The sequence below is a fragment of the Chrysemys picta genome, chromosome 2 (genome assembly GCF_011386835.1).
Source record: "Chrysemys picta bellii isolate R12L10 chromosome 2, ASM1138683v2, whole genome shotgun sequence".
Classification (NCBI taxonomy): domain Eukaryota; kingdom Metazoa; phylum Chordata; order Testudines; family Emydidae; genus Chrysemys; species Chrysemys picta.
Window position 1 is genome coordinate 164,411 of NC_088792.1, and position 23,054 is coordinate 187,464.

At 47.5% G+C, this 23,054-nt stretch overlaps 1 protein-coding gene across 15 annotated transcripts in view; it reads right to left on the reverse strand.

Moving 5' to 3' along the window:
* Positions 1-23,054, reverse strand: part of SMARCD3 (SWI/SNF related, matrix associated, actin dependent regulator of chromatin, subfamily d, member 3) — a 235,408-nt gene that overhangs the window by 163,816 nt on the left and 48,538 nt on the right. For 3 of the 15 annotated variants that reach the window (XM_005313326.5, XM_024113503.3, XM_042857117.2), the window contains exon 1: positions 2,979-3,173. The exons of 7 other annotated variants lie outside the window; for them this stretch is intronic. In XM_005313326.5, coding sequence (XP_005313383.1) covers positions 2,979-3,056 — 78 coding nt within the window. In that variant the 5' untranslated portion in view covers positions 3,057-3,173. Of the gene's footprint in view, positions 1-2,978; positions 3,174-3,216; positions 3,253-6,368; positions 6,521-23,054 lie in introns of those variants that run through there. 5 more of the 15 variants (XM_005313324.5, XM_005313327.5, XM_065582497.1 and 2 more) reach the window with 5 other exon arrangements.

The following is a 23,054-nucleotide window of genomic DNA, read 5'->3' on the forward strand; positions in this document are numbered from 1 at the left end:
AGTGGACTACATCCACCCTGATTGAATTGGCCCTGTCAACACTGGTTCTCCACTTGCGAAGTAACTCCCTGCTCTCCATGTGTCAGTATATAATGCCTGCATCTGTAACTTTCACTCTATGCATCTGAAGAAGTGAGGTTTTTACCCACGAAAGCTTATGCCCAAATAAATCTGTTAGTCTTTAATGTGCCACAGGACTCCTCATAGCAAGAATGACATTCAGAGTCTCGATACCCCCACATACCTCAAACATCCCCCCCACTAACAAATCAACCAACCAAAATAAAGGAAAACACTACCCCAGCAAGAGCTTTTATCCCCACAGACTTCAATAAATCTATTTGGGATTTTCTTATTGCCGTTGATTTTACATGAATGGGACTCAGATACTATGGTGATGATCGATCGCTCAGATAGACAGAGATCAAGGCAACAATTGCAAATGGCACGTTCCAATATGTGGGCAGAGGAAGGGAGATGGGACAGTAGTTGAGGAAGCAGGTAGGGTCAAGGGTTACTTTTTATGATAGGGAAGACTAAGCTGTGCTTATGTTGTAAAGGGAAGAAGCCCGGGGAAAGCGAGAGATTCAAGAGAAGGGCAAGGGAGGAGATGAGAGCGGAGGTGAGGGAGATAAGCAAGCAGGAAGCAATGGGGTCACTGGGGCAGGTGTACAGGTTAGAGGAGAACAGGCAAGAAGCCTCAACTTCATTGATGGAGAGGGGATAAAGGGGTGAATGGGGCAGAGGAGGTCCTGTCAGATCTTGAAACCAGGGAAAAGCTGCACTAAAGCAAGTCACGGTGCAAAAGTGTCTACACCAGGGGCTTGCACAACTATAGCTACACAGTTTTATGGCTGAAATCCCAGTGCAGAGAAGGAAATAATTTCCTTATACCCTTCTTTGACAAACTACATCAAAGGCTCTTTGAAAGTCCTAATAAACAATGGAAACCAGTTCCCTTATAACCACCATTTTGTCAACACCCTCAAAAATTTCAAACATTGAAGAGACCTGATTCTCCTTTACAGAATTTTCCAATTTTTCTCTATCACACCATGTCCATGTTGGTGTTTTGCAATAACCATTTCAGCCAAACAAGTATCCCTAATCCTCTGACTGAGAGAAGCTGGTGCTGTACAACAGTCGATGGATCACTGGACAATTGCCCTGTTCTGTTCATTCCCTCTGATGCTTCTGGCACCAGCCACTGGCAGAGACAGGATACAGGGCTAGATGGACCATTGGTCTGACCCAGCGTGGCCGTTCTTATGTTCTTTATCTTCCTAGCACCATAGAAAAGTTAATTAGTCTGGAATTACCAAAAAAACCTTGGAAACTGTAAAAAAAAAAAGATACCCCACGTGTCCGTCCACCCACCTGCCTTCCATCGGACCATCCTTGCATGCTTATCCACACCCATCCACCGCCAGGCCACTCTGCAAGCCTGCCACACGCTACCAAGTCACACCCATCTGCCCATCCACACACCCATCTGCTGCCAGGCCACTCCTGAGTGACAGACTGTGAGCTCACCAATCTGCCCCCACATGCCAATGCACCTGCCACCAGGCCACCCCATATGCCTGCTTACCCACCCCCAGGCTGCCCCCAGCCATCTGCTTCCAGGCCACCCCCAGATGATTCCCTGCCTGTTGCCAGGCTGCCCCCGCATGTCCACCCACCCACCTACCACCAGGCCACACCTGCATAACTGCCAACTGCCATACCGCCCCCACATGCCTGCACATCTGAAACCCAGATGCCCCTGCCCACATGCCCGCTCACTACCCCCCACCACCAGGCCACACCTGCACATCCACCCACACATGCACTGCCAGGCCACTCCACAGGCCAACCCTATATATCAGGTGTATTCTCACAATATATTCCTTAACTAGTTCTGTAGGACACAAGTACAATGGTCATCATCTCTCAGTTCTCACACAAACAGCACACCACTTCAATGTCCCTAGCCTTGCAGATCTCACAATATCTAATGTTTGTAAATTACAAGTTACACTCTAAGCAGCCGGGATTGGCATGTCCTGAATTATGAAGACACTTAGGGAAATCTGAAAAATGAGCACTTAAGATTCCTGTGATCTTGATATAGAAGCTCTCGGCTGATGTCTTGGAAATGTCATAGCAGGAAGCTCTCAAAAGAGAAAGTACACATGATCATTGAAATTCATTCAGCATTTGTACTCCTAGGACTTTCGAGTACTCTGGTGTTTGCTAAATTTAAAGACTCCTTAAGAAATCCCAATGTCATAAGCTGTGATTGTTCTCAATCACTGGCAGGAGCATCTAAAGAACATGTTCTCCAATGATGGTGGGACAGGGGCTTGCAATTCCCCATAAATGGGGAGCTTGAGTGTCAGGAGGTCTCCAAACACTGTAGTAATCTTATAAAGATTTAATGATTCCTTAAAGCATAGCACCCAGACCACCTAAGATTCCCTAACCAGTGAGTGCCTACAGACTGCTAAAGATCTGCAGAGCTAATCTCTTAGAACCCCTCAAAGCCACCTGTTAGGTAGCCAGAAGATACAGGACATCTAAGTATAAGACGAGTACCAGAGGCAGCACCATTCAAGGCTTCACTGGGCTTTCATCTGAATTAAAAAACAAACAACACACAAAAGTTTGACAACAGAACCGAGTGTCCAATGAGCCCATTAGGGTCAGATCCAGTTCAGAGCCTGCACTGTGATCAGGTTCAAAAGCAAACCATCCACCATTCATGGAGAGTCAAGAGCAGAAATTGCAGCACACATTCCCCCAAACACAACCCTGCATTACCAATGACTCGGTGCATGTTCTGGGGGCTTCACAGATCCCTGTGTTCTAGCTATACGGCATTTTGCCGAAGCCCCCAGAAGATACTGTAGGGGCTGCTTTCAGCCCAGCACAGAGCTTCCAGTATCCACTCACTCCTCTATTCAGACCAAGCCAGCTCACTAACTTTCCCGACTCACCACCCCATGGACCAGAAACTCAAAAAGTTTGCTTTTCGTAGCTTTGCGAGCCCCTCCTGTAACTTCATCTGTAGCCATCAGGGTCTGCTCAGCCTCTCTCACTCTCTCTCTTCCTCTTTCTTTCCCTTTTCTGTCTTTTTCTCCAACTCTCCCCTCTGAGTCCTGCTGGGCTCTCACACTTCTAATAGAGCTGAGTGGGGAGGGGGCCCCTTCAGGGCTTTCCTGACGGCCCACTCACGCTAATCCTCAGCTGCTGCATTCCTCAACTGATAAGCCAGAAATAGTTTGTGCTGCCGGGTTCTCTGTGTTTACTCTGCAGGGACAGAAAATCCAGCTTTTTAAACCTCTCTGTCCAAACAACAGAGATAAGCAGGAGGCAAATTGAAAACACGTCTGAGCTTTTTAGTAGCAGTACGGCAACCTCTCCTCCTCAGCATGAGGGGATGGCAAATTCTGAGCAATGGGATGAGGGGGGGCAGGGCTTCGGCAATGACATGAAACTCACTGCCTCACAGAGAGATTTTTCCAGTTGGAAAATGCACCAGGCAAACAGTGAGAAACAATGGCTTTCCCCTGCTCCCACTACTCCTCCTGCACTGTATTTCCAGGCCTTTTCCCCAGAGACCTGGCAGGCAGCACACACAAACATTCACTGGCAGCATTTCCAGCAAATGAGACTGAGAACTAAGCCCTTTGGACAAGAAAGAGAAATAGCAGGAGAGAGAGAGCTGGGAAAAGAGAGTGATATTGTGTGTGTGTGAGTGTGAGAACAGAAAAAGGACACAGAGAAGGGGAGTCTGTGAAAAAAGGAGTCAGTGTAGCATAGAGCTAGTGACTGGGGCATGCTGCTTGATTTGCTACTCCCCTTCTACAATACCCCCATAACCTTGCCAGGGTGACCTGCCCTTATTCTTACATACTAGAGTGACAGACACCTCAAAGGTGATTGATAGGCACAAACAATAACACAGTGGGTGCCATTAGGCATAAATATCAAGCCAAGTGTAACAAAAAGCCTAATGTATACAAGAAAGCATGTCTTCCCCAGGAAATAAAAGCTGCATACTATGGGGAACATGGAGTATACCTGCCACACCCAGTTAAGTGAAAGAAGAGATGGGTAAAGTAAAGAGACACTGACTATGGATTTTACATATGTATGCAGTGTTGTTGTAGCCATGTCAGTCCCAGGGCATTAGAGTGACAAGGTGGGTGAGGTAATATAGATTTTACAGCCCATTTCATACTGCAGATGCCCTAATACTTCACCAGCAAATGAGTTGGACACTGGCAATCAGGGCCGGCTCCAGGCACCAGCTTACCAAGCAGGTGCTTGGGGCGGCCACTTCGGAGAGGGGCACCACGTCCAGCTGTTCCACGGCAATTCGGCGGACGGTTCCTCACTCCTGCTTGGAGCGAAGGACCTCCCGCTGAATTGCCGCCGCAGATCGCGATTGCAATCGAGGCTTTTTTGTTTTGGTTTGGGGGTTTTTTTGTTTGTTTGTTTGTTTGGCTGCTTGGGGCGGCTAAAACCCTGGAGCCAGCCCTGCTGGCAATTCAGTGACTGTAGACAAATATAGCAGCCATTCCCTACTCAGCAGGGCTGGCTCTTCCATAATGGTAGAATGGACAGTGGTGGCCTGGGGCAGCAATCTGCTTACTGACAGCTTTGTGTGTGTCTGCAGCTTGTGAGGGGTTGACATTTCACTGTTTGCCTACCACAGCAATACAGGAGATGTTACCAGGTTACAAGAGGGGTTTATCCTATCCTTCTGCTGGAGATTCTTGTTTAGGGGCTAAGAATTGTCTGGTCAGACTACGAGCAGGGAAATAACCTGATCTCAGATATGTCACTGCCTAGACCATTGTACTGAGAAACAAACCCATAGAAGAAATACTGAATAAACTGGAACTTAGCAGCAAGTCACAGGCATCTCTGGGTTAATGTATCAATCTCCAAAATCCTTCAGCCCTCACATACAGGGGAAACAGGACTTCTTAACTCTTCAGCATGGCCCTAACCCAAGCACTAGTATCCAGGGATCCCTGCAGGAATACCAGAAATGCTAGGAAGATGGGAGCTTCTGTCAACTAGCTCTCTCAGAAGGAACCTGCCCAGCAGACCAACATATCTCATCCAGCAGACCACCCATCTGTGGCTTGGACAAAACACACCTGTAATCTGGTTCCAGACAACTGTGTGTCTCCTCCATTTTTGGTGAGGCAGCATCTGGCTTGTATCTCTTCACTCTCCTCTCCCTTTCAGGTCCCAAAAGCATACTGAAATGCATGGGCCATCCTTTCTAGCCCTTTGTCCTGCTTTTAGCATAGCAAACACTGCCAAGTCCTCATCAGAAAACACATCCATCTCTGGTGCTGCCATCTTTGGGGAAAACACCAACTTCAGTGGCAATAGGATTATTGAAACATCTCTCTCTAAAAGTATTCCTATTATTTCTAATGTGGATCCCAATCAGTGCCCATTTTATTAATCAGTATACTAATAACTAACACAGAGTTAATTAACCAAATCCAGACTGGATGCCTTCCTGGAAGGCACGTTAGCCAACAAGTGGCTAGTCTCAATGCAGGGGTAATGGGGTGAAATGTAATGGTCTGTGCTATCCAGGAGGTCAGACTATATGATCTAACGGTCCCTTATGGCCTTAAACTCTATGAATCTATGAACAGTTCCAGCCTCGGAGAGATCACAATATAAAATAGATATAAAAATCTCCCTAATTCATTCCCATCTTCTGTATGACTGGATGGGAGCTATAATAAATAACCCTTCTAATATAGTCTCCCCCTTATATAATCAAATATATCTACACACAAAAGATAAATACATCATTTACACAGACATTCACACAAATATACAGGCAGATACAAAGGTTCAACACACACAAAGGATATTAAAACTGCTGTCACTCAGCCACACGGCAAGACATGAGGTTGCAAAGACACAGCTCCCCAGAATCAGCCTAGCTGATGTAAGAAAAGACATTTATTGTCTAGCTCCTCTATTTCAGGTGTTTAGAGCAGTCCCATAAATTTATGGATACACCTTCACCCCAATGCCACAAAAAGCAGAACATGATCCAAATCTATTTATCATAAATCCACCCCCATCCCTACTCAGCCCCCGTCACTGTAGTATTTGAGCAATGAATGTGTGAAAGGCGTGTCTTGTGGTGTAGGGCTACGCCTTGCCTCAGCCAGTGCTGGCTGCTGCAGCAGTCAAAACAGGAATCCCCCTTCATGTCCCCCCATCTCTCCTTCAGTCACTGAAGCACCAACAGCACCAAATGGCAACGGCTCTTCTCCCAGCAGTGCAGGCAGGGAGAGCCAGGGAGCAGGAGCTAGTGGTCCCACAGCTGGGCCCCTGACCTGTGGTAAGCCTGGAGCCGGGATGTGCTGTATACATTCCTTCCCAGCAGGACGCTGCCTGTGAGCACAGGGGTCCCTGGAGCAGATGAGAGACAGCAGAAGGAAGTGAGCATGCTCAGTGAGCAAACTCTGCCTGTGAAGGTCAGCCCCTGGCCTAGCTGCAGGACTCAAAAGGCAGCAGCTGGAGGGAGGGAGAGAAGGAGGGTGAGGAAGGATGGACTAGGAAGGTTAACTCCTTCTGTCCCGGAAAACATGGCTCGTGCACCTCACAATGACCTACTCTCATTGCACACACCAGCCCCCTGAGAATGCCCCAATTCCCAGAGTGGACCTGAAGGCGGCAGCACAGGGTCTCAGTGCCCAGGAACAAGGAAACCATTCACACTCAGACAGAAGCTGGAGACCTGGAGTGTCCTCTGTAGAGGCCTTGAGAGAGAGAAAGAGAGAGAAAGCTGCAGTTCTCTGGGCGGGAGAAGGACCTCACAGCCTTATCTATGGGTGGGGGAGTAGGGAGATCCCCATAGCTACTCTAAAGGGGGGAAGAGACCCTTCTCCCCCAGTGTTCTCTGTGGGATACAGGGAGAGACCTGTCTTGCCTGGGGGACACACAGAAACCAAACAAGCTTTGCACCCGCCTTGTTTTCCTGTTCCTTTTACTAATCGCTTTTTGGCCCCTAGCAGTAACAGAGACACCTCATTCCCTCCGTCCTGCTTTCCTGGGCCCAGTCTTTCCTAGAGTCTTAAGTCCCCAGACCTGGGCCTCTCTTATCTAAAATACAGTCTATAAAGCAGAATCTGGGATATTTTAAGGACATTTTGACACACTTATTTAGAACTGGATATGACAAATCCACTCAGGAGGAGTCTAAGGGCAGGTCTTCACTACCTGCTGGATCAGCCGGGTGATCGATCTATCAGGGGTCGATTTATCGCATCTAGATGCGATAAAATCGATCCCCAATTGCACTCCCCATTGACTCCGGAACTCCAGCTCACGAGAGGCGGAAGCGGAGTCGACGGCGGAGCAGCAGCGGTTGACTCACCACCGTCCTCACGGCCAGGTAAATCAACCTAAGATATGCCGACTTCAAGTTGGGTATCTTAGGTCGACACACACCCCCCGCTAGTGTAGATCTGGGCTGAGAAACACTCACTATAGAATTTAAGCTTTCGTTAAAAACAAAACAAAAGTTTAGCCCTTATGGTTGTGAAAGAACCTTCTGAATGTGACCACAATGCAACACTGTCTGCCTGAGTCTGCAGACAGGAACACAGGACGAGCAGTATCAGAACAGACTGGTGGCACATGTAATTCAATATTCTGTTTCCACCAGTGGCCAGTCTCAGATGCTTCAGAGGAAGGTATCTATTATGGCTTTTGTTTTGGGGTTTTGTTTGTGGTTATGGAATAATCTCACAAGTTAAATTTGTTCTTAATCCAGTTTGTGGTTGGTTTATTTATTATGCCCTGAAGTAGAAGGGGATTATATCTCTATATACATTTTTACTCTAATTCAACTGTAGTTATTCTCATTCATTCGAGTAATCACCAAAAAAAGATAAATTAAAAGAAAGTCAAACACTCAAAAGTTAGGGAACACCATAAGAACGGCCATACTGGGTCAGACCAATGATCCATCTAGCCCAATATCTTGTCTTCTCACTGTGGCCAATGGCAGGGAATGAACAGACCAGACGATCATGGAGTGATCCATCTCCTGTTCTCCACTCCCAGCTTCTGGAAGTCAGAGGCTAGAGACACCCAGAGCATGGGGTTGCATCCCTGACCATTTAAACTAATAGCTATTGATGGACCTATCATCCATGAACATATCTCATTCTTTTTGAACCCCATTATAATTTTGGCCCTCACATCATCCCCTGGCAATGAGTTCCACAGGTTGAATGTGCGTTGTGTGAAGAAATACTTCCTTTTGTTTTAAACCTGCTGCCTATTAATTTCATTTGGTGACCCCTAGTTCCTGCGGTATGAGAAGAAGTAAATAACACTTCCTTAAGTCACTTTCTCCACACCATTCAAGTTTTTATAGACATCTATCATATTCCCCCTTTAGTCATCCCTTTGTGCAAAGATTCCCTTCCCATTCCCCTCTATTTCAGGGACTCCCTGCAATGCCCACCCTCCTCCTTCATGCCAGGAGCTTTGTGACAACCCATTCCTCCCATGCCCGGGGCTCTGCATGGCCCATTCTTTCTCCCCACCCCGTACCACAAGCCAGGGGCTGTGTCCCTCATGTCTCCTTCCTATCATACCACTGTCCCCCAATCTCCCTCCACATGCCAAGGGATTAGTGTGCTCTTATTGTATTCTTATGCTGGGGGTGTCCAGTTCAGAGTGGCTGGACTCGGAACTGGGGGCCAGGGATGGTGGGGGATGGGGTCAGGGGGTACCCGGCTCAGAGGAGCTGGGGGTCAGGGGGTGCCCAGCTCAGAGGGGCTGGGCTCGGAGCTGGGGGTCAGGGCTGGGGGGGGGTGCCCAGCTCAGAGGAGCTTACCATGCCGCTTACCCCCGCCTCCCAGAGCCTCAGCGAGCTATGTCCAGGAGCTCCTGCTGCTCGGCCCGCCGGAGCTCGCAGCCCCGCCCCCTTACCGAGCGGGAGGACCTCGGGCCCTGCCCGAGCCACGCCGCTGCAGCGCTCTCCAGGGCCGCTACTGGTCGCGGCGCGCAGAGGCGCTGGGGGATGGGGGAAGACAAAGGCAGGGGGGAGCCTCCGACATTCTCGTGGGGCCCCTGTGGGGCCCAGGGCAAATTGCCCCACTTCCCCCCCCCCCCCCCCCCCCCCGGGCGGCCCTGAGGAAACGCAGTGGATCTAATTTACCTCGATTTCATTTAGGCATTTGATATGGTTCCACATGGGGAATTATTAACTACATTGGAAAAGATGGGGATCAATATGAAAATTGAAAGATGGATAAGGAACTGGTTAAAGGGCAGACTACAATGGGTCATAGTGAAAGGTGAACTGTCAGGCTGGAGGGAGGTTACTAGTGGAGTTCCTCAGGGATCGCTTTTGGGACCAATCTTATTTAATCTTTTTATTACTGACCTTGACACAAAAAATGGGAATGTGCTAATAAAGTCTGCGGTTGACACAAAGCTGAGAGGTATTGCCAATACAGAGAAGGACCAGGATATCATACAGGAAGCTCTGGATGCCCTTGTAGACTGGAGTAATCGTAATAGGATGAAATTTAATAGTGAAAAGTGCAAGGTAATGCATTTAGGGATTAATAACAAGAATTTTTGTTATAAGCTGGGGACGCATCAGTTGGAAGTAACAGAGGAGGAGAAGGACCTCGGAGTATTGGTTGATCACAGGATGACTATGAGCCGCCAATGTGATATGGCCGTGAAAAAAAGCTAATGCGGTCTTGGGATGCATCGGGCGAGGTATTTCCAGTAGAGATAAGGAGATGTTTATACCATTATACAAGGCACTGGTGAGACCTCATCTGGAATACTGTATGCAGTTCTGGTCTCCCATGTTTAAGAAGGATGAATTCAAACTGGAACAGGTACAGAGAAGGGCTACTAGGATGACCCGAGGAATGGAAAACCTGTCTTATGAAAGGAGACTCAAAGAGCTTGGCTTGTTTAGCCTAACCAAAAGAAGGCTGAGGAGAGAGATGATTGCTCTCTGTAAATATATCAGAGCGATAAATACCAGGGAGGGAGAGGAATTATTTAAGTTCAGTACCAATGTGGACACAAGAACAAATGGATATAAACTGGCCATCAGGGAGTTTAGACTTGAAATTAGACGAAGATTTCTAACCATCAGAGGAGTGAAGTTCTGGAACAGCCTTCCAAAGGGGAGCAGTGGGGGCAAAAGACATATCTAGCTTCAAGACTAAGCTTGATAAGTTTATGGATGGGATATGATGGGATAGCCTAATTTTGGCAATTAATTGATCTTTGACTATTAGTGGTAAATATGCCCAATGGCCTGTAATGGGATGTTAGATGGGGTGGGATCTGAGTTACTACAGAGAATTCTTTCCTGGGTGTCTGGCTGGTGAGTCTTGCCCACATGCTCAGGGTTTAGCTGATCGCCATATTTGGGGTCGGGAAGGAATTTTCCTCCAGGGCAGATTGGCAGAGGCCCTGGGGGTTTTTCACCTTCCTCTGCAGCATGGGGCATGGGTTGCTGGAGGATTCTCTGCACCTTGAAGTCTTTAAACCACGATTTGAGGACTTCAATAGCTCAGACATAGGTTAGGGGTTTGAAACAGGAGGGGGTGGGTGAGATTCTGTGGCCTGCGTTGTGCAAGAGGTCAAATTAGACTATCATAATACTCCCTTCTGATCTTAAAGTCTATGATTCTACTGGCTCTATGGCTCCCCAGAAGTAGGGAGCCATATCTCCTGTAAGAGAATCATCTCTTGAGAAAAACAACAAAGAGTCTGGTGGCACCTTAAAGACTAACAGATTTATTTGGGCATAAGCTTTCGTGAGTAAAAACCTCACTTCTTCGGATGCATAGAGTGAAAGCTACAGATGCAGGCATTATATACAGACACATGGAGAGCAGGGAGTTACTTCACAAGTGGCGAACCAGTGTTGACAAGGCCAATTCAATCAGGGTGGATGTAGTCCACTCCCAATAATAGATGAGGAGGTGTCAATTCCAGGAGAGGAAAAGCTGCTTCTGTAGTGAGCCAGCCACTCCCAATCCCTATTCAAGCCCAGATTAATGGTGTTGAATTTGCAAATGAATTTTAGTTCTGCTGTTTCTCTTTGAAGTCTGTTTCTGAAGTTTTTTTGTTCAATGACAGTGACTTTTAAATCTGTGATAGAATGACCAGGGAGATTGAAGTGTTCACTTACTGGCTTGTGTATGTTACCATTCCTGATGTCCGATTTGTGTCCATTTATTCTTTTGCGGAGGGACTGTCTGGTTTGGCCAATGTACATGGCAGAGGGGCATTGCTGGCACATGATGGCATATATGACATTAGTGGATGTGCAGGTGAATGAGCCCCTGATGGTGTGGCTGATGTGGTTGGGTCCTCTGATGCTGTTGCCAGAGTAGATATGGGGACAGAGTAGGCAACGAGGTTTGCTACAGGGATAGGTTCCTGGGTTGGTGTTTCTGTGGTGTGACGGGTACCCAGAAATCACCTACTACAGGACAGGCCCAACAAGGACAATAACAGAACACCACTGGCCATCACATACAGCCCCCAGCTAAAATCTCTCCAGCGCATTATCCACGACCTACAACCTATCCTGGAAAATGATCCCTCACTCTCACAGACCTTGGGAGGCAGGCCAGTCCTTGCTTACAGACAACCCCCCAACCTGAAGCAAATACTCACCAGCAACTACACACCACACCACAGAAACACCAACCCAGGAACCTATCCCTGTAGCAAACCTCGTTGCCTACTCTGTCCCCATATCTACTCTGGCAACAGCATCAGAGGACCCAACCACATCAGCCACACCATCAGGGGCTCATTCACCTGCACATCCACTAATGTCATATATGCCATCATGTGCCAGCAATGCCCCTCTGCCATGTACATTGGCCAAACCGGACAGTCCCTCCGCAAAAGAATAAATGGACACAAATCGGACATCAGGAATGGTAACATACACAAGCCAGTAAGTGAACACTTCAATCTCCCTGGTCATTCTATCACAGATTTAAAAGTCACTGTCATTGAACAAAAAAACTTCAGAAACAGACTTCAAAGAGAAACAGCAGAACTAAAATTCATTTGCAAATTCAACACCATTAATCTGGGCTTGAATAGGGATTGGGAGTGGCTGGCTCACTACAGAAGCAGCTTTTCCTCTCCTGGAATTGACACCTCCTCATCTATTATTGGGAGTGGACTACATCCACCCTGATTGAATTGGCCTTGTCAACACTGGTTCGCCACTTGTGAAGTAACTCCCTGCTCTCCATGTGTCTGTATATAATGCCTGCATCTGTAGCTTTCACTCTATGCATCCGAAGAAGTGAGGTTTTTACTCACGAAAGCTTATGCCCAAATAAATCTGTTAGTCTTTAAGGTGCCACCAGACTCCTTGTTGTTTTTCTAGATACAGACTAACATGGCTACCCCCTGATACTTGATCTCTTGAGAGTGGTTCCTGAAAAGGGATGGGTAATTTTATGGTGTAACCAAGATGGACAGTATGGAAAACCCATTTTTCCATTTTTATCCTCTGCTATATATGGGAAAATTGACCTAGGTGGCCACCAAAATGAATCTTGGAGCTTGGAGGACCTGGACTTGGGTGGGTTTGCAGCTCTCAAAAGGTCCTGTTACAAGCAGTTCTGCCTGGAAAAAAGCACAATGCTTGTTCCCCTGAATCCACTTTCACTTTCGTGGTGATTCATACCCTTTTTGGTGAAATAATACCTGTGATGTTGGTTGATGCGTATAAGGTAGCTTTGTGTATTCCCTTTTGGGTGATGAGGTGTATATACCCAGGGAACGGAGGGGGTTGCCCTTGAGTCCTTTAATGAATGCAATGACTCATCAGTTTTTTGCCTGAACAAGTAGACCCTCCTCAAAGAGAAAATCTTCAGCAGTGGACTGTACTTCCTTAGGGAAACCTGAAGAATGAATCCAGGACTCCTTTGCATACCAATAGCCATCCATCTAAAGCAGGGGTTCCCAAACTTTTTGCCTGCGTGAGCTCATTTTAAAACAAACTGATTCCTGTGATCTCAGGCCTCAACAAAGCAAGGAATTACACATTCAGTACATTATTTAATTCAATGTGCTGTGACACATGGGCTTGCATGTTGTGACACAGTTTCCTGTAGTCCGGCAGCATGGTAGAAATCGCACATCTAATCATCGAGGTGACATCAGTAGTAGAGCAATAGTGAAAATTGATGGATACAAGTGTGCTGAATCCAGCTTCACACAAATACGTGCTTGCGAATGGCACAATCAGTTTCACTGCATGCATTGACAGTGCAGGACATTCATTCTCTTCTGGAGTTCTGGTTCACTGTCAAGAAAGTTGGTCACATATTCCTTGCAAGAATCAATTGCAGGAAATTTAGATGAGCTGTTCAATTTCAGCTGCTGGCAAACCCATAGCATCAAGCTTGCACTGAAAGAGGTTTTGCACCCAGTCATATTTTGTCATCTCAAGTCGGTAAAAGGATGCAAACTGTTCCTCCAGCCGGCTAAGATGCTCAGCCATCACCTATATGGGAAACTGAATAATTTCCTTATTAGCCAATAATTTGCAAAGCTGCAGGAAGCATTCATAGTTTGTCTTCGAGAGATTATTCTTCCAGAACACAAATTTCTTCATGAATTCTGTGAAGGACATGGGTGTATTAAATTCATTCAGTTCCCAAATATGTCTCTGACATAGGCACATCTTCCTTTGGTCACATAGAAAATCAACATATTCACTCTTTTTGCAGAACATTGCATAAGCACACAACTTGTCTCTCAGTTCAAAAAAATTATCCCAGTACTTTTCCTCTTGAAAGTCAACAAGCTTCAGTGTGGAACTGCAGTAACTCCAGTTCATCTGCTATCTCAGCATCTAAGTTCTTCTCCTTCCCTCCTTCTTCTCCAACTGCCCTCTTCCAGCAGATTCCAACCCCCTCCCCAGCTTTAGCTGCCCTCTCGTTGGCTGTCTCTCCCCCCAAGAAAGCATTTTACGATGATGCATCACAGCTGCAACAGATGCTAGTGCCAGGGTTTCGCCATTATAAGGTCTGATGGTTTATTGGAGCAGCTTGTGTGCTCACAGGTATGAAACCCACCACACTGGTTGCTAGGGGAATATTATAGGTGATCAGAGCAGTGCAGAGATGGGGGAGATAGCTGTGCTGAGAATGGAGGAATGTGATGGGATAGATAGTTACTGGGGAGGCCTACAGTGTATGTGTTATAGGGGGCAATTGGGGTGGCGGCAGAGTTGTGCAGGAGGTACAGCAGTGTGTGGGTGAACATTACAGGTAAAGTTCTGCAGGATAGGGAAATATGGTGAGGGGGTGGAACTGCTAGTGTATCTAGTTTTGCAAGTTCATATACTACAAAAATGGGTGCCAGTATAAGAGGGGTGGCCAAATTTACTGACCCTCCAAGCTGCACACAACAATCTTCAGAAGTTTAAGAGCCAAGGTGTGCCTGTCGGGGCTTGAGGCTTGAGCTCCACGGCAGGGTGTTGAGGTTAGGGGCTTCTGCCCTGCAGAGAAGGGGGATCTCAGGGCTTCAGCCCTGCAAGAGGCACCTGATGAGGTTTGGGGCTTCTGCCCTGCAGGAAGGGGGAGGTCTTGGGGTTTCAGCCCCACTCCTGCCTGGCAGACACGCCCCGCAGTATTGAAGCCGAGACCCACCTCCCTGCTGGGCAGAGCCAGAGACGACGGGGGTGGGGACTCATGGGGTGACATGCTCCCCCAGATTTTTGCCAGGATTTGCTGGCCCCGCTCCATCACGTGGTGCCACTGGGCCCCCTCCCTGCACAGCAGCTGCTGGAATTGGTAAGCTGTGAGCTGTGGCCGTGGGCAGAGGCTGCAGCAAACAGCTGGGAGCTGCAGGGAGAACCACTGAGGGTATGGGGTATGTGTGCCTGGGGGGGCTTGACTCAAGCTGTTGTGGGGGCTGAACCTTTAAATTGTGCCCCTCCCCACTCTCAGCAGGCACTAGTTGTCTCTGGCAGAAGACCCGAGCTCCCTCCCACAGTCGGTAGGTGGAGAATGGGGGAGTGGGAGGGGCGCTGTGTGGGGCTCCGCAAGCCACACTTTAGCTGTAAAATCACTGCATGTGGCTTGCAAGTCGCAGTTTGGCCACCCTTGCAATATAAAAATCTGGATTGAGTCATCCATGAAAGACATTCAACAGCTTTGCTGTTATGGCTCATCATTGTCCTTAGAATCATAGAATCATAGAATATCAGAGTTGGAAGGGACCTCAAGAGGTCATCTAGTCCCACCCCCTGCTCAAAGCAGGACCAATTCCCAACTAAATCATCCCAGCCAGGGCTTCGTCAAGCCGGGCCTTAAAAACCTCCAAGGAAGGAGACTCCACCACCTCCCTAGGTAACGCATTCCAGTGTTTCACCACCCTCCTAGTGAAATAGTGTTTCCTAATATCCAACCTGGACCTCCCCCACTGCAACTTGAGACCATTGCTCCTTGTTCTGTCATCTGCCACCACTGAGAACAGCCGAGCTCCATCCTCTTTGGAACCCCCCTTCAGGTAGTTGAAGGCTGCTATCAAATCCCCCCTCATTCTTCTCTTCTGGAGACTAAACAATCCCAGTTCCCTCAGCCTCTCCTCATAAGTCATGTGCTCCAGACCCCTAATCATTTTTGTTGCCCTCCGTTGGACTCTTTCCAATTTTTCCACATCCTTTTTGTAGTGTGGGGCCCAAAACTGGACACAGTATTCCAGATGAGGCCTCACCAATGTCGAATAAAGGGGAACGATCACGTTCCTCGATCTGCTGGCAATGCCCCTACTTATACAGCCCAAAATGCCGTTAGCCTTCTTTGCAACAAGAGCACACTGTTGACTCATATCCAGCTTCTCGTCCACTGTGACCCCTAGGTCCTTTTCTGCAGAACTGCTACCTAGCCATTCGGTCCCTAGTCTGTAGCAGTGAATGGGATTCTTCCGTCCTAAGTGCAGGACTCTGCACTTGTCCTTGTTGAACCTCATCAGGTTTTTTTTGGCCCAATCCTCTAATTTGTCTAGGTCCCTCTGTATCCGATTCCTACCCTCTAGTGTTTCTGCCACGCCTCCTAGTTTAGTGTCATCTGCAAACTTGCTGAGAGTGCAGTCCACACCATCCTCCAGATCATTAATAAAGATATTAAACAAAACCGGCCCCAGGACCGACCCTTGGGGCACTCTGCTTGAAACTGGCTGCCAACTAGACATCGAGCCATTGATCACTACCCGTTGAGTCCGACGATCTAGCCAGCTTTCTATCCACCTTACAGTCCATTCATCCAGCCCATACTTCTTTAACTTGGTGGCAAGAATACTGTGGGAGACCGTATCAAAAGCTTTGCTAAAGTCAAGGAATAACACATCCACTGCTTTCCCCTCATCCACAGAGCCAGTTATCTCATCATAGAAGGCAATTAGGTTAGTCAGGCACGACTTCCCCTTCGTGAATCCATGCTGACTGTTCCTGATCAATTTCCTCTCCTCTAAATGTTTCATAATTGATTCCTTGAGGACCTGTTCCATGATTTTTCCAGGGACTGAGGTGAGGCTGACTGGCCTGTAGTTCCCCGGATCCTCCTTCTTCCCTTTTTTAAAGATGGGCACTACATTAGCCTTTTTCCAGTCATCTGGGACCTCCCCTGATCGCCATGAGTTTTCAAAAATAATGGCTAATGGCTCTGCAATCTCACCCGCCAACTCCTTTAGCACCCTTGGATGCAGCGCATCCGGCCCCATGGACTTGTGCACGTCCAGTTTTTCTAAATAGTCCCGAACCACTTCTTTCTCCACAGAGGGCTGGCCACCTTCTCCCCATACTGTACTGCCCAGTGCAGCAATGTGGGAGCTGACCTTGTTCGTGAAGACAGAGGCAAAAAAATCATTGAGTACATTAGCTTTTTCCACATCCTCGGTCACTAGGTTGCCTCCCTCATTCAGTAATGGGCCCACACTTTCCTTGATTTTCTTCTTGTTGCTAACATACCTGAAGAAACCCTTCTTGTTACTCTTAACATCTCTTGCTAACTGCAACTCCAAGTGTGATTTGGCCTTCCTGATTTCACTCCTGCATGCCTGAGCAATATTGTTATACTCCTCCCTGGTCATTTGTCCAATCTTCCACTTCTTGTAAGCTTCTTTTTTGCGTTTAAGATCGGCAAGGATTTCACTGTTTAGCCAAGCTGGTCGCCTGCCATGTTTACTATTCTTTCTACACATCGGGATGGTTTGTTCCTGCAACCGCAATAAGGATTCTTTAAAATACAGCCAGTTCTCCTGGACCCCTTTGCCCTTCATGTTATTCTCCCAGGGGATCCTGCCCATCTGTTCCTTGTGGGAGTCAAAGTCTGCTTTTCTGAAGTCCAGGGTCCGTATTCTGCTGCTCTCCTTTCTTCCTTATGTCAGGATCCTGAACTCAACCATCTCATGGTCACTGCCTCCCAGGTTCCCATCCACTTTTGCTTCCCCTACTAATTCTTCCCTGTTTGTGAGCAGCAGGTCAAGAAAAGCTCTGCCCCTAGTTGGTTCCTCCAGCACTTGCACCAGGAAATTGAGTTATCTTAAGTGCCTATACACAAATGCAAGAAGCCTGGGAAACAAGCAGGGAGAACTGGAAGTCCTGGCACAGTCAGGGAACTATGATGTGATTGGAATAACAGAGACTTGGTGGGATAACTCACATGACTGGAGTACTGTCATGGATGGATATAAACTGTTCAGGAAGGACAGGCAGGGCAGAAAAGGTGGGGGAGTTGCGTTGTATGTAAGAGAGGAGTATGACTGCTCAGAGCTCCGGTATGATACTGCAGAAAAACCTGAGAGTCTCTGGATAAAGTTGAGAAGTGGGAGCAACAAGGGTGATGTCGTGGTTGGAGTCTGCTATAGACCACCAGACCAGGGGGATGAGGTGGACGAGGCTTTCTTCTGGCAACTAGCAGAAGTTGCTAGATCGCAGGCCCTGGTTCTCATGGGAGACTTTAATCACCCTGATATCTGCTGGGAGAGCAATACAGCGGTGCACAGGCAATCCAGGAAATTTTTGGAAAGCGTAGGGGACAATTTCCTGGTGCAAGTGCTGGAGGAACCAACTAGGGAAAGCTTTTCTTGACCTGCTGCTCACAAACAGGGAAGAACTAGTAGGGGAAGCAAAAGTGGATGGGAACCTGGGAGGCAGTGACCATGAGATGGTCGAGTTCAGGATCCTGACACAAGGAAGAAAGGAGAGCAGCAGAATATGGACCCTGGACTTCAGAAAAGCAGACTTTGACTCCCTCAGGGAACAGATGGGCAGGATCCCCTGGGAGAATAACATGAAGGGCAAAGGGGTCCAGGAGAGCTGGCTGTATTTTAAAGAATCCTTATTGAGGTTGCAGGAACAAACCATCCCGATGTGTAGAAAGAATAGTAAATATGGCAGGCGACCAGCTTGGCTAAACAGTGAAATCCTTGCTGATCTTAAACGCAAAAAAGAAGCTTATAAGAAGTGGAAGATTGGACAAATGACCAGGGAGGAGTATAAAAATATTGCTCAGGCGTGCAGGAGTGAAATCAGGAAGGCCAAATCACACTTGGAGTTGCAGTTAGCAAGAGATGTTAAGAGTAACAAGAAGGGTTTCTTCAGGTATGTTAGCAACAAGAAGAAAATCAAGGAAAGTGTGGGCCCCTTACTGAATGAGGGAGGCAACCTAGTGACCGAGGATGTGGAAAAAGCTAATGTACTCAATGATTTTTTTGCCTCTGTCTTCACGCACAAGGTCAGCTCCCAGATTGCTGCACTGGGCAGTACAGCATGGGGAGAAGGTGACCAGCCCTCTGTGGAGAAAGAAGTGGTTCGGGACTATTTAGAAAAACTGGACGTGCACAAGTCCATGGGGCCGGATGCGCTGCATCCGAGGCTGCTAAAGGAGTTGGCGGGTGAGATTGCAGAGCCATTAGCCATTATTTTTGAAAACTCATGGCGATCGGGGGAGGTCCCAGATGACTGGAAAAAGGCTAATGTAGTGCCCATCTTTAAAAAAGGGAAGAAGGAGGATCCGGGGAACTACAGGCCAGTCAGCCTCACCTCAGTCCCTGGAAAAATTATGGAGCAGGTCCTCAAGGAATCAATTATGAAACATTTAGAGGAAAGGAAAGTGATCAGGAACAGTCAGCATGGATTCACGAAGGGGAAGTCGTGCTTGACTAACCTAATTGCCTTCTATGATGAGATAACTGGCTCTGTGGATGAGGGGAAAGCAGTGGATGTGTTATTTCTTGACTTTAGCAAAGCTTTTGATACTGTCTCCCACAGTATTCTTGTCACCAAATTAAAGAAGTATGGGCTGGATGAATGGACTGTAAGGTGGATAGAAAGCTGGCTAGATCGTCGGGCTCAACGGGTAGTGATCAATGGCTCCATGTCTAGTTGGCAGCCGGTTTCAAGTGGAGTGCCCCAAGGGTCGGTCCTGGGGCCGGTTTTGTTTAATATCTTTATTAATGATCTGGAGGATGGTGTGGACTGCACTCTCAGCAAGTTTGCAGATGACACTAAACTAGGAGGCGTGGTAGATACACTAGAGGGTAGGGATCGGATACAGAGGGACCTAGACAAATTAGAGGATTGGGCAGAAAAAAACCTGATGAGGTTCAACAAGGACAAGTGCAGAGTCCTGCACTTAGGACGGAAGAATCCCATGCACTGCTACAGACTAGGGACCGAATGGCTAGGTAGCAGTTCTGCTGAAAAGGACCTAGGGGTCACAGTGGACGAGAAGCTGGATATGAGTCAACAGTGTGCTCTTGTTGCCAAGAAGGCTAACGGCATTTTGGGCTGTATAAGTAGGGGCATTGCCAGCAGATCGAGGAACGTGATCGTTCCCCTTTATTCGACATTGGTGAGGCCTCATCTGGAATACTGTGTCCAGTTTTGGGCCCCACACTACAAGAAGGATGTGGAAAAATTGGAAAGAGTCCAGCGGAGGGCAACAAAAATGATTAGGGGTCTGGAGCACATGACTTATGAGGAGAGGCTGAGAGAACTGGGATTGTTTAGTCTCCAGAAGAGAAGAATGAGGGGGGATTTGATAGCAGCCTTCAACTACCTGAAGGGGGGTTCCAAAGAGGATGGAGCTCGGCTGTTCTCAGTGGTGGCAGATGACAGAACAAGGAGCAATGGTCTCAAGTTGCGGTGGGGGAGGTCCAGGTTGGATATCAGGAAAAACTATTTCACTAGGAGGGTGGTGAAACACTGGAATGCGTTACCTAGGGAGGTGGTGGAGTCTCCTTCCTTGGAGGTTTTTAAGGCCCGGCTTGACAAAGCCCTGGCTGGGATGATTTAGCTGGGAATTGGTCCTGCTTTGAGCAGGGGGTTGGACTAGATGACCTCTTGAGGTCCCTTCCAACTCTGATATTCTATGATTCTATGATTGTCCCTTACACGTTCCAAAAACTTCCTGGATTGTCTGTGCACCACTGTATTGCTCTCCCAGCAGATATCAGGGTGATTAAAGTCTCCCATGAGAACCAGGGCCTGCGATCTAGCAACTTCTGCTAGTTGCCAGAAGAAAGCCTCGTCCACCTCATCCCCCTGGTCTGGTGGTCTATAGCAGACTCCAACCACGACATCACCCTTGTTGCTCACACTTCTCAACTTTATCCAGAGACTCTCAGGTTTTTCTGCAGTTTCATACCAGAGCTCTGAGCAGTCATACTGCTCTCTTACATACAACGCAACTCCCCCACCTTTTCTGCCCTGCCTGTCCTTCCTGAACAGTTTATATCCATCCATGACAGTACTCCAGTCATGTGAGTTATCCCACCAAGTCTCTGTTATTCCAATCACATCATAGTTCCCAGACTATGCCAGGACTTCCAGTTCTCCCTGCTTGTGTCCCAGGCTTCTTGCATTTGTGTATAGGCACTTAAGATAACTCATCGATCGTCCCTCTTTCTCAGCATGAGCCAGGAGTCCTCCCCTCTTGCGCTCTCCTGCTTGTGCTTCCTCCCAGAATCCCATTTCCCCACTTACCTCAGGGCTTTGGTCTCCTTCCCCCGGTGAACCTAGTTTAAAGCCCTCCTCACTAGGTTAGCCAGCCTGCTGGCGAAGATGCTCTTCCCTCTCTTCGTTAGGTGGAGCCCGTCTCTGCCTAGCACTCCTCCTTCTTGGAACACCATCCCATGGTCAAAGAATCCAAAGCCTGCTCTTCGACACCACCTGCGTAGCCATTCGTTGACTTCCATGATTCGACAGTCTCTACCCCGGCCTTTTCCTTGCACAGGGAGGATGGACGAGAACACCACTTGCGCCTCAAACTCCTTTTATCCTTCTTCCCAGAGCCACGTAGTCTGCAGTGATCCGCTCAAGGTCATTCTTGGCAGTATCATTGGTGCCCACGTGGAGAAGCAGGAAGGGGTAGCGATCCGAAGGCTTGATGAGTCTCGGCAGTCTCTCTGTCACATCGTGTATCCTAGCTCCTGGCAAGCAGCAGACCTCTCGGTTTTCCCGGTCGGGGCGACAGATAGATGACTCAGTCCCCCTGAGGAGGGAGTCCCCGACCACCACCACCCTCCTCCTCCTCTTGGGAGTGGTGGTCGTGGAACCCCCATCCCTAGGACAGTGCATCTTTTGCCTTCCAATCTGTGGAGTCTCCTTCTGCTCCCTTCCCTCAGATGGGCCATCTAGTCCACTCTCCGCATTAGTACCTGTAGAGAGAACATGGAAACGATTGCTCACCTGTATCTCCATTGCTGGTGCATGGACGCTCCTCTTTCTCCTTCTGGAGGTCACATGCTGCCAAACCTCTTCACAATCCTTCTGTCCCTGCTGCGCCTGCTCTGAATCTTCAGAACATTGTGGCCGTAGAAGCATCTCCTGACGTCTGTCCAGGAAATCTTCATTTTCCCTTATGCAACGCAGAGTCGATACTCGTTTCTCCAGCCCTCGAACCTTCTCTTCCAATGTCCTTGTCCTTGTCAGGGTTCCTCCCCCACTGTGAACTCTGGGGTACAGATGTGGGGACCCGCATGAAAGACCCCCTAAGCTTATATTCTACCAGATTAAGTTAAAAACTTCCCCAAGGCACAAATTCCTTTCCTTGTCCCGTGGTATTGCTGCCACCACCAAGTGATTTACACAAAAATTCAAGAAAGGGTCACTTGGAATCCCTATCCCCCCAAAATATCCCCCCCCCTTCACCCCCTGTCCTGGGAAGGCTTGAGAATAATATACTAACCAATTGGTTAGCAATGTGAGTACAGACCAGACCCTTTATCTTCACGACACTAAAATCAATCAGGGTCTTAAAAGAAGAACTTTATTATAAAGAAAAAAGTAAAAGAATCACACCTGCAAAATCAGGATGGAAGGTAACTTTACAGGGTAATAAAAAGATTTAAAACACAGAGGACTCCCCCTCTGGACTCAGCTTCACAGTTACAAAAACAGGAATAAAACTACCTTTATAGCATAGGAAAATTCAGAAACAAAAGATAACCTGATGCATGTCCTTGCCTTACTTACAATTTCTATAATTTTAGATGGATTACACACTGGTCTACAATTTTTGAGAAGTCGTCTGCTTCAGAGATAAAATGTGCTATTTATTATGTATTTTGATGTGCTGAATTCAAATATGACAATTAAAACAACTGATTGGCTACTATTTCTAAGATATTTAAGTTTTTACATTTTATATCTATGTATATCGTGTAGATGATAGAGTTTTAATCATAAATTGTAAACCTAGGTCTTTTCATGTGTTTATGGTTGCTTTACATGATAATATTTCACCTGTCCTGTTTATGTAACACTTTAAAAATCAGCAAAAGGGTTATAGAAATAAAATTTATTATGAAACAAAAGGCAAAAAACTATTATGTACATAGTTTCGTCCTATTCAGTGTCTACTTGGCGCTTCTTGGCTTGTCTCTTGTATTCATTAAATGGAGCATCTCTTGTCACTGTCCAGCAATAGTCTGCAAGCATTGATGGGCTCCATTTGCCCTGATAGCGTTTCTCCATTGTT